Genomic DNA, 14,296 nt, shown 5'->3' with positions numbered 1-14,296 from the left:
CCAGCCCAGGGCTTCTTGGCCTCAGCACAATTGTCACAGGGCTCTCCTGTGCAGCGTGGGATGTTCAGCATCATCCCTGGTCTCTACTCACTAGATGGCAGTAGCACCCCTCCCACCAGTATGACAACAATAAAGGTCCCCAGACATTGCTGCATGTCCCCTGTGGGACAAAATCACCTCCATTGCAAACCACTGGTCTAGGTTATTGAGCGCAGGGAGTGGGTGCCTGCACCTCTGCCCTTCCCCTTAGGCCCAGCCCCATGCCTAGTCCTGATCCAGTGGGTGAATGGGTGTTGAATTCAGTGGCAGTGTGTGCCTGGATCTCCAGAAAGTTCTGGGGATGGGGGGCTCTGGGTGTAGAGTTAGCAGTGAGCTAGGGATGAAGATCACAGTGGCAGACTATCCTGGATATTTCCCAGAGGCCCCTGGTTACTGAGGCGTAGCAAGGGGTACGTGGCAGAGAGGGACGTTTGCCTCCAGGCACAAGTCCAAATGTGTGCCAGACAAAGAACAGAAAGACATTCCAAGGCACCACAAATATAAAAGGCACCTGACTGAGGCAGACAGACAAAATGGGGGAAGGCATTGCCACTATCAACATCTATTCATCTTGAAATGGGGGTGGGGGGAGTGCAACTTAGAGATTGCACCTGGGCACTTGTTGTCCTCACTACACCCCTGCCTGGTTGGGGCAGGGCAGCCTTTCCTAACAGGGCAGCGTCCTGGCTAGGCCCTGCTGGGTGGCTGTGGTTACCTGGATCCAGCGGTCGTTGCGGTTCTCATTCTGCAGGCAGATGGTCAGCTTGCAGCCGGCCTTCTCAGCTAGCTCCGCCACCGCGTCCACAAAACACTTGTTGTTCCTCACGCTGCGGACAAGCCCAGGGAGAGTGGCTCAGGACAGAGCAGGGTCAGGGGCCACAGGGGCCTCCAGAACAGAGGACGCCCAGCACCCCTGAGACTCACCGGCACACGTACACCTCCAGTGGAGGCAGGGTGCTGGGTGTCATGATCCAGGGTGCCACACGGAATACCACGGTGTCAGTGAATATCGGGGTCTCTGAGAAATCCTGCAGGAGGGACCAGAGGGGAAAGAGCACTGGACTTGGAGTCCAGAGGCCTGGGTGGGAGTTCCAGCTCCACTACTGTTGTTCTTGAGCAGGTGGCTTGCTTCCCTGAGTCTGAGTTTCTGGAAAGGAACCAGTGGGGCGGTAGAGAAGTCTGCGGTCTTCAGTGCTAGTGGTGCCTGCTTCCCAAGAATGGAGCCCTTTCCTGACCCTCCCTGCCTGGCCACCCAATACCTCATTGGAGTTATCCAGCAGAGTGACATGGAGGGAGATAAGACCAGAGAAGCCGGCGTCAGGGAAGCAGAGGCCCTCCACGAAGAAGCGCTCCTCGTCCCCATGGAAGCGGGGCACCTCATACGACACCTTGTCCTGGCCCAGCACATGCAGGTAGGCCTCACACGAGTCCTCGGGACCTGGCGGTGGGGGGAAGGGACCGGCGGCCATGAGTCCTGGTGGGCCTGTAGAGTGCTGGGGGTGCCGCAACATACATAAGAAAAGTGCGCCTTCACCAACCAGAGAAATGCAGGTCAGACAACCCTCGCCTTTCACTTCATACTGGTACAGGTGAAAAGGATGGAAAACACCCAGTGCAGACAAGGCTGGGGGGAGAAGGCATTCTCTTTTGAGACAGCTGTTCAGGTCTTTTTTGGAGGGCAATTTGGTAGAATCTAACCTTGGGTGAGGGTCAGCGAAAAAGAGGAAGGCCTCAACGAGATGAATTGACACAGTGGCTGCAACAATGGGCTCGAGCATAACGATTGTGAGGATGGTGCAGTGTTTTGTTCTGTTGTACATAGGGTGGCTATGAGTTGCAACCAACTCCACAGCACCTAACAACAACAACCCTGGGTGGTGCAAACAGCTAAGTGCTCAACTACTAGTCAAAAGGTTAGTGGTTCAAACCCAGCCAGAGGCACCTCAGAAGACAGGCCTGGGAATCTGCTTCCAAAAGGTCATAGCCTTGAAAATCCTAGAGAACAGTTCTACTCAGCACACATGGGATCACCGTGAGTCCAGACTGACTCAAGGGCAACCACCAATACCAATAAAAACAACCAAGTAGCATGTTTAGCCCTAACCCAGCGATTTCACGTCTAGGAATCTTTCCTACAGGAATACATGTTCAAGTTCACAAAGTATCTGTACAAGGTGGTGTGAAGGTCGGCCATTCATTCCTTTAAAAAATATTTACCAAGAACCTACCATGCATCTACCTGACTTGAGGCACAGCTCTGGACTTGGGGTACATCAAGAGCAAGGTCCCTGCTTTCAGGGAACTTGTATTAAAATCAAAGTCCTGCAAACAGCTGTATATTCCTGGGGTGGATAAATTACAGCGGTTCCCTGTTTTGGAGCACTGTAGAGCTGTGGCAAAGGACGAAGCAGATCTGAATAAATACACAGGGTCTGCCTCGAGCATTGTGTTCTTTTATCTCTATCTACATGGGATCAAACTGACAACCACAATGCAAAAGATTAAGTAGGAAATTTAGGGGGGCAGTGTATTTATGTTAATGGGGGAAGAACAACTTGGAAAAAGAGGGTGAGAATGGTTATACAACTTGGAGAACGTAATCAATTGTGCATGTAGAAATGGCTGAATTGTATGTTCTGCTGTGTGTATTTTCAACAACAACGAAATAAAATAAACTATTTTAAAAATATATAAATACACAGGGTGATGCGTAGGATATATTACTGTGTGAAAGAAACAGGTTGGAAAGTAGAATATGTACACATATACCTACACACACTCTTGCGCACACACACACATTTGAGTGCACATAGAGAAAAAAGTGCAGAACACATATCAAGCTGTTAACAGTGCATACATTTGGAGAGTCAATTTTAGGGGACAAGTGTAAAGAAATCTCATCTTCTACTTTATATACTTTTAGAAACCAAAAAAACAAACTCATTGCTGTCGAGTTTATTCCAACTCCTAGCAACCCTATAGGACAGAGTAGAACTGCCCCATAGAGCTTCCAAGTAGCAGCCGGTGGATTCTAACTGCCAACCATTTGGTTAGCAGCCAAGGTCTTAACCACTGTGCCACCAGGGCTCCAGACACTATTGGTTTTTAAATATGATGGCTAAGGTGCACCTGACCCAAGCCATGGTCTTTTCAATCGCCTCATATGCATACAAAAGTTGGTAGTGAAAAAGGAAGACAGAAGAAGAATTGACGCGTTTGAACGGCGTTATTGGTGGAGAATGTTGACCACCAAACAAATGAACAAATCAGTCTTAGAAAAAATACCACCAGAATGCTCTTTGGAAGCAAGGATGGTGCGACTTTGACTCTGTTATCGAGAAAGGCCAATCTCTGGAAAAAGACATCATGGTTGATAAAGCGGAGGGGCAACGAAGACGAGGGAAACCCTCGAGAAGGACTGACAAAATAACTGCGACAATGGACTCAAACATATCAACAATCACGAAGATGACGCTGGACTAGGCAACGTTTCGTTCTCTTATACGTGAGTCAGAGCCAACTTGGTGGCAACTAATAATAACAACTTCTACACTGTTTGATCTTTTAAAAACGAGTGTCTTATTACTTGTATAATCAACCCAAACCAAACCCATTGCCGTCGAGTCGATTCCGACTCATAGCGACCCTACAGATCAGATTAGAACTGTCCCATAGCGTTTCCAAGGAGCACCTGGTGGATTTGAACTGCCGACCTTTTGGTTAGCAGCCACAGCACTTAACCACTGCACCACCAGGGTTTCCATTGCTTGTATACGTTTGTATTTTTAAAAGGTGTTTTGTATCCTTATTTGTATTAGTTGTAATGATGGCACTGTGGCTATGTAAAGCATTTTTTCAAGGAATGAAGGCTGAATTCTGCAGGGGCAAAATCCATCATGTCTGGGATTAGCTTTAAAGTACTTCAGCAAAGAAAAAAAGAGAGCTGAACCTGGCCACGGGCATAGGGAGTTTATCACACTATTCTCTACTTTTGTGCATGTGTGAATTTTTTCATAATACAAACTTCTAAAGGTGCCTAAAATAAAATTTAAAAATTCATTCATCCTATAAAAAGACCTCGGGTTGGGCTCTGTGCCGAGATACCAGCTGATCAGCCCCAACTTCCCACATCTGATCATCCTTCCTCTGGCCACCAAGGCATCTTCCGTGAGCCCTGGTAGAGCCTACCCACTAGCCCCATACAGAGGACCTGAGGCTCCCCAACAGCAAAGGGGTGAGCATGAACTCACCGCAGACATGGAAAACATGCACCCGCTGGGCATCGTAGCTGGAGGTATGGAGGACGAGTCTGTGGTCATCAAAGAGGGCAACAGGTCCCTGGGTCCGCAGGACCATGATGGACATGTCTTCCAGGTCTGTGAAAACGGACAGAGGGGTGACAGGTCAGGGGCCCCTTGGTCCTGGCCGCTGGTCCATCCAGTCCTCTGACACCATCACCTGTTCCTCCTGCCCACCTCCCTCCCCAGAATAGGGAGCCCCAAGACCTGGGTCTTCCAGCCCCAACTCTGCCCAGTCAAAGGAAACATTGGAAGTTATCAAGAGCAAGCCACAAAGGGATATGGAAACTTGTCACCAGTTGAGCTACTTCATATCCCTCTGGGCCTCCGTTTCCTCACCTGCCCAGAGAAACACGAAGAGCAGAACGGCCAACCCAGTGCCTGGCACGTGACAGGTGCTTGGGTGTCAGGCAGTGATGGTCCCGGTCTAAGTACAGCGCTCACTCATCGTGTGACACTGAGCAAGCCGTTTCCCACCCCCAGGTCTCAGCTTTTCCACTTGTGAAATGAGGGACAGTAAAGCCCACATTTGAACGTGGCTGTGAAAGTCACAGGTACGGAGCACCTGGCACACACCACAGGCGCTGTTGCATCGTTCTCAGGGGGCCGTTAACCGAGGTGCAGATGGACTTGGAAGAATGTGAAGCATCACCAAAGCCGAGGCCAGAGATGTGGGGGGGCGGGGGGCGTGGCGGGGAGGAGGTGGGATTTGAAGTCAGAAGAGGAGGGCTGGGGTCTGCCATAGACTTGCTGTGTGACTTTGTGGAAGTTTCCTGATCTCTGAGCTTCAGCATCCTCACATCTAAATTGGGGTGATGATACAGTTTACCTAGCTGCCGTCAAGTGGACTCCCACTCATGGCGACCCCATGTGTGTCAGAGTAAAAGTGTGCTCCATAGGGTTTTCCGGTGGCTGATTTTTTGGAAGGAAATCACCAGGCCTTTCTTCTGAGGTGCCTCTGGGGAGACTTGCACTTCTAACTTTTTGCCTAGCAGCCGAGCGCGTTAACTGTTTGTACCACCCAGGGACTCCGGAACGATTACACCCTTCTGTGTTACATACATCTTAGTATGCATCTTCATGTGTGTGTCTTTGTCATAAGTCTTTGAGGATTAAAGGAGAGTTTTGGAAAAGGGCCTAGCACACAGTAGGTGCTTGAATAATGTTCCTCCGCTCCCGCAGGGCATGTAGGTGCTTGCTGGCACTAGGGGTGCTAGAGAAGGACAGTGCCTATGATGGGACTTGAGGGACATTGAGGTATCCCTAGGGCTGGGGCTCTGGCCCCCAGCTCTGCCTTCAAGTCCCTGCCTGGGTTGGGACCCCTGCAGGGTAACTGAGCAGCGACCTTGGACACCAAGGGCATGGGCTGCCCCGCCCCCTCACCTTGTAGGCAGCGCACATGCTGGTCACTGTTGTCCCGCTTGCCACAGCTGGGATCATCCCGGTCACAGTTCACCAGCAGGATAGCTCCATGCCCACTGGGCCCCCAGACCCACTCTCGCTGCAGATGGAAAAGCATAGTGGGTGATACGGGCTGTGGCCAGACCTGTACCTTCCCTTCCCCAGCAGCTCCTGGCCAGTCTCCTAATCTCATATCACCCCCTTTCATTGAAGCACCTCCTGCTGAAGAACTGGCAATGGCTCCCTTTTGCCCACACCATCAAGTCCAAACTACACAGCTGTGTCTCCAGACAACATTCTCTCTCTCAATAGACAGCTTCTTGGTTATATGATCACACACCTCAAACCACTTTATTTCTCCATTCTTTCCTCCCTGCCTTTGTTCCTGCCGTTCACTCCACCTGGAATACCCTCTCTCCTGCATCACTTTAGAGCCCAGCTCGTGTGCACTTCTTTCCAGGAACTCTTCCTAACTCACCCAGCCCACCTTGACCTTTCTCTCCTCTGAGCTCCCAATGCATGAAGTAACACCACAATTCAGCCTGAAGTTCTTTAGTGGTTTCATGCTTGTCAAAAGCAAAAGCCAAACCTTGCCATAGATTTCCCATTTCACCTAGATCAGGAAGTCAGCTCACTATGGCCCACTGCTTGTTTTTATAAATAAAGTTTTATTGGAACAGGCACACCAATTTGTTTATGTATCGTCTATGGCTGCTATAGGTCTGTAGGGTAGGCAGTTCAAATCCGCCAGGTGCTTCTTGGAAACTCTATGGGGCAGTTCTACTCTGTACTCTAGGGGTCGCTATGAGTCAGAATCGACTCGATGGCACTGAGTTTTTTTGAGTTTTTTTATGGCTGCTTCTGTACCACAATGGCAGCATTGAGTAATAGTGACAGAAATCATGTCTGGCAAAACTTAAGATGTTTACTATCCAGAGGCGTAGCGAGGGGGGTATAAAAGAGGGCATTTGTTCCTGGGCACCAAGTCCAAGGGAACGCCAGTGGCATCACTCAGGGTGCACAGGGGGTATGGACTGCACCGGGTGACACTGCCAGAGGGGGTGATACCACATGGTCCAGAGATACATCCAAGACCAAACTATGCAGCACTCGAGCTGCTCCAGAAAGCCCACACCTGCTTTAGCTGTGTTCGGCCCTGCCCTCTGCTGCTGTTGGTGTTTGCTGGGATGATTCACCTGACCTGAGGTGTACCTCTGGCATCTCTGCTGCAGCTGTAGCCCGAGTGTCCCCAGAGCTGCCTGTCAGCCTGCCAACCACCCGGAATGCTGGTGCAGCAGGAAATCACTCTCGGGCCAAGGGAGCGTGCAGCTTCTCCTTTTCGTTGCCGCTATCAAGGTCTATTCATCTTGGAATTTAGGGGGAAGGGCACAACTTAGAGATTGCCCCTGGGCACTCATTACCCTTGCTATGCCCTATTACTATCTGGCTTTTATAGAAAAAACCTTGCCGACCCCTGACCTAGATTGTGAGTCTGGAAGAGCTTTCCCCCACAAACCAAGGCCTAGCCCAGGGCTAGGCACATCTGCACATGATAATTCTGGATGATGGATTTCCTCCTGGTGAAAGAAGACCCCTAACCATGTCTGGTTTCCAGTCGCCTCCCCTGAAGTAGGCATCATGTAGGAGCCAGGGGGTGCTTGTAATGTTCTTGTTTCTTCTTAACTTGGGCTGAGAGCAGCTCCAAACTCTACTCATCCTTTCTGGGCCCAGCCAGAGATACACTACCTTGTCCACAAAGTTTCTGTCCCCTCTGTCCTCACAGTTCAGATCGCAATCCAGGGTGATGTCTGCAGGGGGGAGGCAGAGGTAGAGTCAGTGGAGGGTCCCTTTCAGCCTCCGTCTCAGCACCTGTTTGGGGCTAGGCAAATGTAAGTCACTTCCCAGAAGACACTGCCCAGTAGTGGGGGAATCTGGAGCTTCCTTCCTCAGGCTGGAGAAACAAGCCTTGGGGAAGGTGGAGGGGGCATGGAAGCAGGGTCAGAGCAAAGGCCCAGGTCAAATGATGCCCCCTCCAGAAAGCGTTCCCTGATTGCTCCCTCCTCTGCATCCCAGCTTCCAAAAACACCCTTTTTGTCTGGACACACCCTGCACTGAGCCCAGGGTGCCCTGGACCATCTTGTTCCGTATAAAGCTGCCTTTCTGCTTGGAATGTGGCAGTGAGCCTGGGCTTTGGCGTCACACAGACCTGAACGTGGATCCAGATTCTGCCACCTACTGGCTGTGTGACCTTGGACAAGTCACCTAGCCTCTCCGGGCTTCAGCTTCATCAACTACTCATGCTCCTGTAATGCCTGCCCCATCCCACCTTCTCAACATTTCTCCCTAGAAATCAAAGGAGTTTTTACAACACAAATGGAATCTTCCTGTGCTTTAAAAAAAAAAAAAAAAGTGTTCTTCTTAGTTCTAAAGTAAAAATGGAAGGAAAGAAAGAAGGGAAGGAGGGTGGGAGGGAGGAAGAATTTGAAATTATATTTAAACGTGTGGAAAGATATCCAACCATCATAGAGCAAATGAATAAATCTCACAAACATAATATGGGGCAAAAGAAGCCCAACACATATATGTACATATATATGACATAATTTTATCCACAGAAAGTTCAAAGGCAGACAAAACTAGAGTATATTATTTAAGTATGCAAAATCAGGGAGTAAAACCATAAAGAAAAGCCAGGAAATACTTATCACAAGATAATCTTTACCTCTAGGGGAAGGGAGGGAGTCATGACGAGAGAGATATGGGGTGGGGGGACTTTTGGGTGCTGGTGATGTTCTTTTTTTTTATCTGGGTGATGGCTACTCAAGTGTTTGCTTTATAATTATTTGTGAATATATATGTGTATATATACAATAAAGCTTTGTGCACTTTTCTCTAAGTGTATTTTCTAGCGAAAATGTATGTAGGGATGAGGGTACAGTATTTACTCCTAACTAAAAAACAAAGGCAAATTAAAACAACAATGAAATGCTAACCCATCATATCGAAAAAATGGAAAAGGTTGATACTGCACAGTGTTGGAAGGTGTATAAAGTGTATAAAGTGGTATGGTTTTTATGGAGAGCAATTTGGCAATATCTATCAAAATTCAGAATGTACATTCCCTATAACCCAGCTTGCAAAAACATATCCTGCAGATAAAGCACTTTCGGCTTTCTCAATAATTGCTCTCCAAGTGGTTATACCAATGTCAACACCCACCACTGCATAAGGGCCACACCTGGTGCTACATCTTGGCAGCACTAACTTAGTTAAGCATCTTTTCATTTAGGGTTTGATCATTGGGCTTCTTCTTCTTTGAGTTGCCTGTTCATATTTTTTACCCATTTCTAATAATTTGTCTTTCTTCTTATTGTCTGAAGTTCTCCATACACTCTACATGCACCAAGTCAGCCATATACATTGCAAATTTATTCTTCTAGTCAATAGTTTGACTTTTCACTTGTCCTTTGTTGTATAGAAGTTTTTAATTTTAAGATAGCCTAAAGTTTTTACCTGCCTTCTCATGGTTCGTGCTTTCATATGTCTTGTTAAAGAAAACCTTTACTACCTTGAGGTTACAAAGATAGTATAAAGCCTTAAATTTTTTATTTTCACCTTAAGAGTGTTAGCCCATCTAGAATTTATTTTTGAGTATAAGGTAGAGTTCTAAGCTCATTTTTTCCCCATGTGATAACCACACGAGAATGGATCTATTTCCTGTGGGTTCTCTCTTTGTTCCATTGGTCTATTTTTTAGCCCTGAACCAATATCTCACTGTCCTGGTTGGTGTAGTGGTTAAGAATTCAGCTGCCAGCCAAAAGGTCAGCAGTGTGAATCCACCAGCTGCTCCTTGGAAACCCTATGGGGCAGTTCTAGTCTGTCCTATGGGGTCGTTATGAGTCGAAATCGACTTGACAGCTACAGATTTGTATTTTTTTCAAGTACTGTTGCTTGTACTCTTGCTGTCTGGTACATTGAATCCCTCTACTTTGTTATTCTTCAAAATTGCCTTGTCTATCCTTTGCCTTCACTCTTCCTTAGTGTTTTAGGATTAGCTCTTCAAAGTTCTATTTAAAAAGCCATACTGGAATTTTGATGGGGATTTTGTCGAGTTTAGACCATTTAATACTATTCCACAGCTCTTGAATCTCTGTTCTTTCAGTTTTTTTTTGTTTGTTCATTTGGGGGGTTTTGTTTGTTCTTTTCACTCCTTTTTCCCTTGTCTTTCAGTTTGGGTAACTTCTATTGACCTATCTTCGAGTTCACTGATTCTTTCTTTGGCTGCGCCAAGTCTTCTGACAAACCCACCAAAGGCATCCTTCATCTCCGTTACCATGACTTTTATGTCTAGCATTTCCATTTGACTCTTACACTTTTCAGCTCTCTAATGAAATTCCCAATCTATTCATGCATGTTGTCCACCTTTTCCACGAGAGCCTATAACATATTAATCATAGCTGCTTTACATTCCCAGTCTGATAGTTCCAACATCTGAGTCAACTTACATGGAGTTTACTGATTTGTGAAGAATTGGCAGAAAAAAAAATTAAGTTGGAAAAAAAAGGTCTGCGTATATAGTATGATTCTATTTGCTTGCACAAAGAGTGGGTATACATAGGTATGTATACGTATACTAGTATAAGTCCAGCACATCTCTAGAAGGAGGCTGGGTTTCGCGAACAGGAAGTCTTGAGTTGGAGGGAGGAGGGAGGTTTACTTTTCAATGTATACTCTTTTGTATTGTTTGTATTTTTAAAGTGTGCACTTCTTACTTTAACTTAAAATAATAAAACTAGTCGATTTTTGTAAAAAGTATCATTCCCAACCACCAACCTCCCCAGCCATTAGCCAAGGCCTTTCTGGCCACACCTTTAGCATGGCCCCCAACTCACCAACACAAGTGAGGTAGAGCACCGCATAGGCCAGGGGCAAGGACTCACAGCTGGAGTGGTAGGAAATCTGAACCTGCGGAGAGATGACCCCAGGTTCATGCAGGCTGAAGCCAAGAGCCCCTACCCGAAAAGACTGTGCTTTAAGGTTGAGTTTATCAACCCAGCTCTCCCTTTAGTATTCCCTGTGCCATTTACATTTCCATGCCTCAGTTGGTCCACCTGTGAAATGGGAACTATTTGTGAGGGATTCTATGGAGACCTGGATCCCAGCACTGCCAGTGACCTGCTGTGTGAGTTTGGTAGGCCCCAGTTGTACTCTGGGTTTCAGTTTTCCCATTTGCAAAGGAGAAGTCAGGAGTGCGCTGGGCTTAGGGACCCTCTCCAAGCTGATGTTCTTATCAGTGGAACTTAGACAGGCCTGGGCTCAAGTCCAGACTTCTTGTTTCTGTGACCTTGACCAAGGCCCTACACTTCTCTGAGCTGCCTCAGTTTCCTCATCTGCAAAATGGGGACAATACAGCTCCCTACCTCAGAAGATGGTAGTGCAGCTTAGAAACAATACACGGGAAGGACTGAGCTTGTAGGACGTGCCCAAGAATACCAGCCATTGTTACTGGTGGGCAGGTGCCAACGTGCAAAGGTGAGGTTCAGAGCTCTGCACTCTGATGGTCTGGGCCCAGATTCTAGACACCATTTCTGAATACCCTGGGAAAAATGATTCATCCTCTCTTGTCCTCAGTTTCCTCAACTGTAAAGTGAGGGTAATAATAGTTCCTGCCTCATCGGACCTCCTGATGTGACACATGACATGCTTAGCACTGTGCCTGCCACTTTGCGAGCAACATAACTGTTAAAGGACGAGGATGAAAGCCAAGATGATGCAGGTGGCTGCATCAAAGTCCTCTTTGACCACAGCCCTCCCCTTGACTGTTCCCTCCTGACGTGGGTCCCTCTGCTGTCTGGATCTGACACCTCTTCTCAGTCAGGGGGTTTGGGATCTTACATAGGCCACTCACCCTTCAGTCCTGGGAGCCCCTAAATCCTGCAATTACTGATACCCGAGTGTCAGGCCCCAGCAATGATGCTCTTCTCAGACATACAATTACCCAGAGAGTAGACAAAGAGGAGGCAGGGGTGGGGAGGCCCTGACCCTCCTCAAGCCCACCAGCCATTGCTGCCACGGAACTCAGGGTGGAAAGGCACCCACAAAGCCCCCAGTTAGGCAGGGCACCCAGAGGGTCGCTCCTCACAGGCCATTTGGTTCTCTTGCCCTCCCCTGGGGACTTACCCCTGATCCTTACCAACTCTGCCACTCACTAGATCATGTGCCTTCAGGTAAAGCATGCTCATTCTTGGTCTCAGTTTCCTTGTCTGTAAAGTCTGTACAATGAGTTCATTATGAGTCCTGACCCATATGCCTCGAAAAGCTGTGGAGAGGATCAGTTCAGAGGCGGTCACAGAGGTAGGGATGGTGGAGGGAGCCTGTCCCCAGGCATCAGGCAGGTCTGTGTTGAATCCTAGCTCTGCGGCCCATTAACTTCGTGGCCCCAGGAAAGTTACTCTGAACCTCGGTTGTTCCACTTGTGAAATGTGGATCAGAACCCCTGCCTTTCAAGCTGTTGTGAGGGTTGGAGAAGGTCATGGCTGCCCAGCGCCTGCCTCATGGTCCCAACTCAAACCAAACCCACTGCCATTGAGTCAATTCTGACTCATGGTGACCCTATAGGTCAGAGTAGAACCACCCCATAGGGCTTCAAAACTGTAATCTTTACAGAAGCAGACTGCCACATCTTTCTCCCACAGAGTGGCTGTAATCTTTCAGTTAATAGCCAAATGCTAAACTACTGAGCCACCAGGGCTCCTCTGGCACATGGTCAATGCTGCTTGAAGGGCCAGTTTCCTGAAATATCCCTCCTGACACATCAAGTCCTGGTCCCCATCAGCCCTTCATGGGGACATCATCTGTGCCAAGCTCAAAGGCCACCCCCATTTCTCCCACTCTGTAGATGTCACCCTGTTCCGAGAATGGGGTCAAGAATAGGGGAAGTGAGGCACCGTGGGAAAATGCCACCTGTGAAGGGGGTCTCCCCAGGCCACAGCCTCCCTCCCTCTTCTGTCCCTGCTTTCTCTCCTTCATTCAGAATGGCAGAGACCACTCTGTCACCCCTCAGCCTCCAGATGGGGACACTTTCCAACACAGCAGAACTGGGACAACTCCTTCCTTCACAAGGGGTCTTGGGAAGCAAGAGATGGAGCAAACACTGGCTCATGTTCCGTTCCCACATCAGCGCTATTGCTGTCCCCATTTTACAGATGGCGAAACTGAGGCCCAGTGAAGTTACTTGACTTGCCCAAGAACATACAGCTTGTATCTGTAAGTTGCAGAGCTGGAGTTCAACCCTATAAGTCTGGCTTCAGGGCCAGGTGCTTACCCATTGCGTTACTCTGCACTCCGGGTAAAGCAAGAGGTTAGGCCCTCATGGAGCTAGATCACTGCCTTCCATCCTCCCTCCACCCCCAGACCGGGGAACTAGCTCACATGACTGTCGTTGAGGTCGTTGCTGGGGGAGTTCATGACCACGATGATCTCTGTCCCCACATCAAAGTGCCACCGCCTGGTGTCAGCACGCACCCTGCCCCTGTCCATGTCAGGGGAGATATAGATGTCCACGCCAGGAGTCCCGTAGACCTCAAACATCTCCGTGCCCTCAGGTACCGACCTGGGAAGAACAGGGAGCCATGGGAAGTGCTGAAGGGGCAGCCCCTGTTCAGATGCTTCAGCTCTGAGTCAAACGTTGTTTCTTCCAGGAACCCTTCCCTAACCACCCCAGGCCCCACAGATCCTCACAGTAAGCCCCTGGGAGTTGAGCCTGAACCCCACACAAATTATATACAGTCTCACATTCTGTGTTCATGAACATTCCCCTTGTGAGTTTCCTTACCGCCCAACAGAGCTGTAAGCTCTGTGGGGTCAGGACTGATATAAACCAAAACCCACTGCCTTCAAGTTGATCCCAAATCACAGCGGCAACCCTATAGAACAGAGCAGAACTGCCCCATAGGGTTTTCAAGAAGTGGCTGGTGGATTCAAACTGCCAACATTTGGGTTAGTAGCCCAAACTCTTAACTAGGGCTCCCAGGATTAATATAATCCCAAAATTATATGAGGTCTTGACCACAGTTAGAGAAACTAAAGGAGGGTTCAGGCCTAGAATCCTTTTATGTGAGAATTTGTTTAAGGTTTTGGTTAATGCTAGATTCCATTTTGTGTGAGCAGTGGTTAAAAATTATCCTTAATCACTATGAAAATTTCCAGGAAGAAATGAGAGTAGGAGCTGAAACCCACTGTTTCGTCATTGCCCCTACCTAGGGGAGGAATGTCCCATGAAAGGTACTTTATCTTAACCAAAAAAGAGGCCGTGCTACAGGGAAGTTACGCTCTCACAAAGGACAGTAACGCCATCTCCTGTGACTGGCCTGAGAACCTGCAAGTCAGGAAGCCAAGAACAAATGTTGCCAGGTTGTTCCCAAGGAAACCTCCCCCACAGTAACTGAATGGTATCTAGCCAACCAAGACTCTTTAAACCAATCATGTATTCCCATAGGTTATGTTTCCTGCCTTTGACAATGATGTACTAGTGAATAACCAATCAGAATGTACTTCCT

At 48.2% G+C, this 14,296-nt stretch overlaps 1 protein-coding gene across 1 annotated transcript in view; it reads right to left on the bottom strand.

Moving 5' to 3' along the window:
- The window catches only part of PADI3 (peptidyl arginine deiminase 3), a 39,601-nt gene that overhangs the window by 13,126 nt on the left and 12,179 nt on the right, over window positions 1–14,296 (bottom strand). The window contains exons 2-9 of the mRNA XM_003413443.4: window positions 13,170–13,350; window positions 10,631–10,703; window positions 7,485–7,546; window positions 5,721–5,838; window positions 4,290–4,415; window positions 1,299–1,477; window positions 964–1,067; window positions 755–866 (exon numbers count right to left, since the gene is read on the bottom strand). Coding sequence (XP_003413491.1) covers window positions 755–866; window positions 964–1,067; window positions 1,299–1,477; window positions 4,290–4,415; window positions 5,721–5,838; window positions 7,485–7,546; window positions 10,631–10,703; window positions 13,170–13,350 — 955 coding nt within the window. The remainder of the gene's footprint in view (window positions 1–754; window positions 867–963; window positions 1,068–1,298; window positions 1,478–4,289; window positions 4,416–5,720; window positions 5,839–7,484; window positions 7,547–10,630; window positions 10,704–13,169; window positions 13,351–14,296) is intronic.

This window comes from Loxodonta africana, chromosome 3 (genome assembly GCF_030014295.1).
Source record: "Loxodonta africana isolate mLoxAfr1 chromosome 3, mLoxAfr1.hap2, whole genome shotgun sequence".
Taxonomy (NCBI): Eukaryota; Metazoa; Chordata; class Mammalia; order Proboscidea; family Elephantidae; genus Loxodonta; species Loxodonta africana.
Note: the sequence above shows the minus strand (reverse complement) of the source record. Positions and strands in the feature narration are given on the sequence as shown.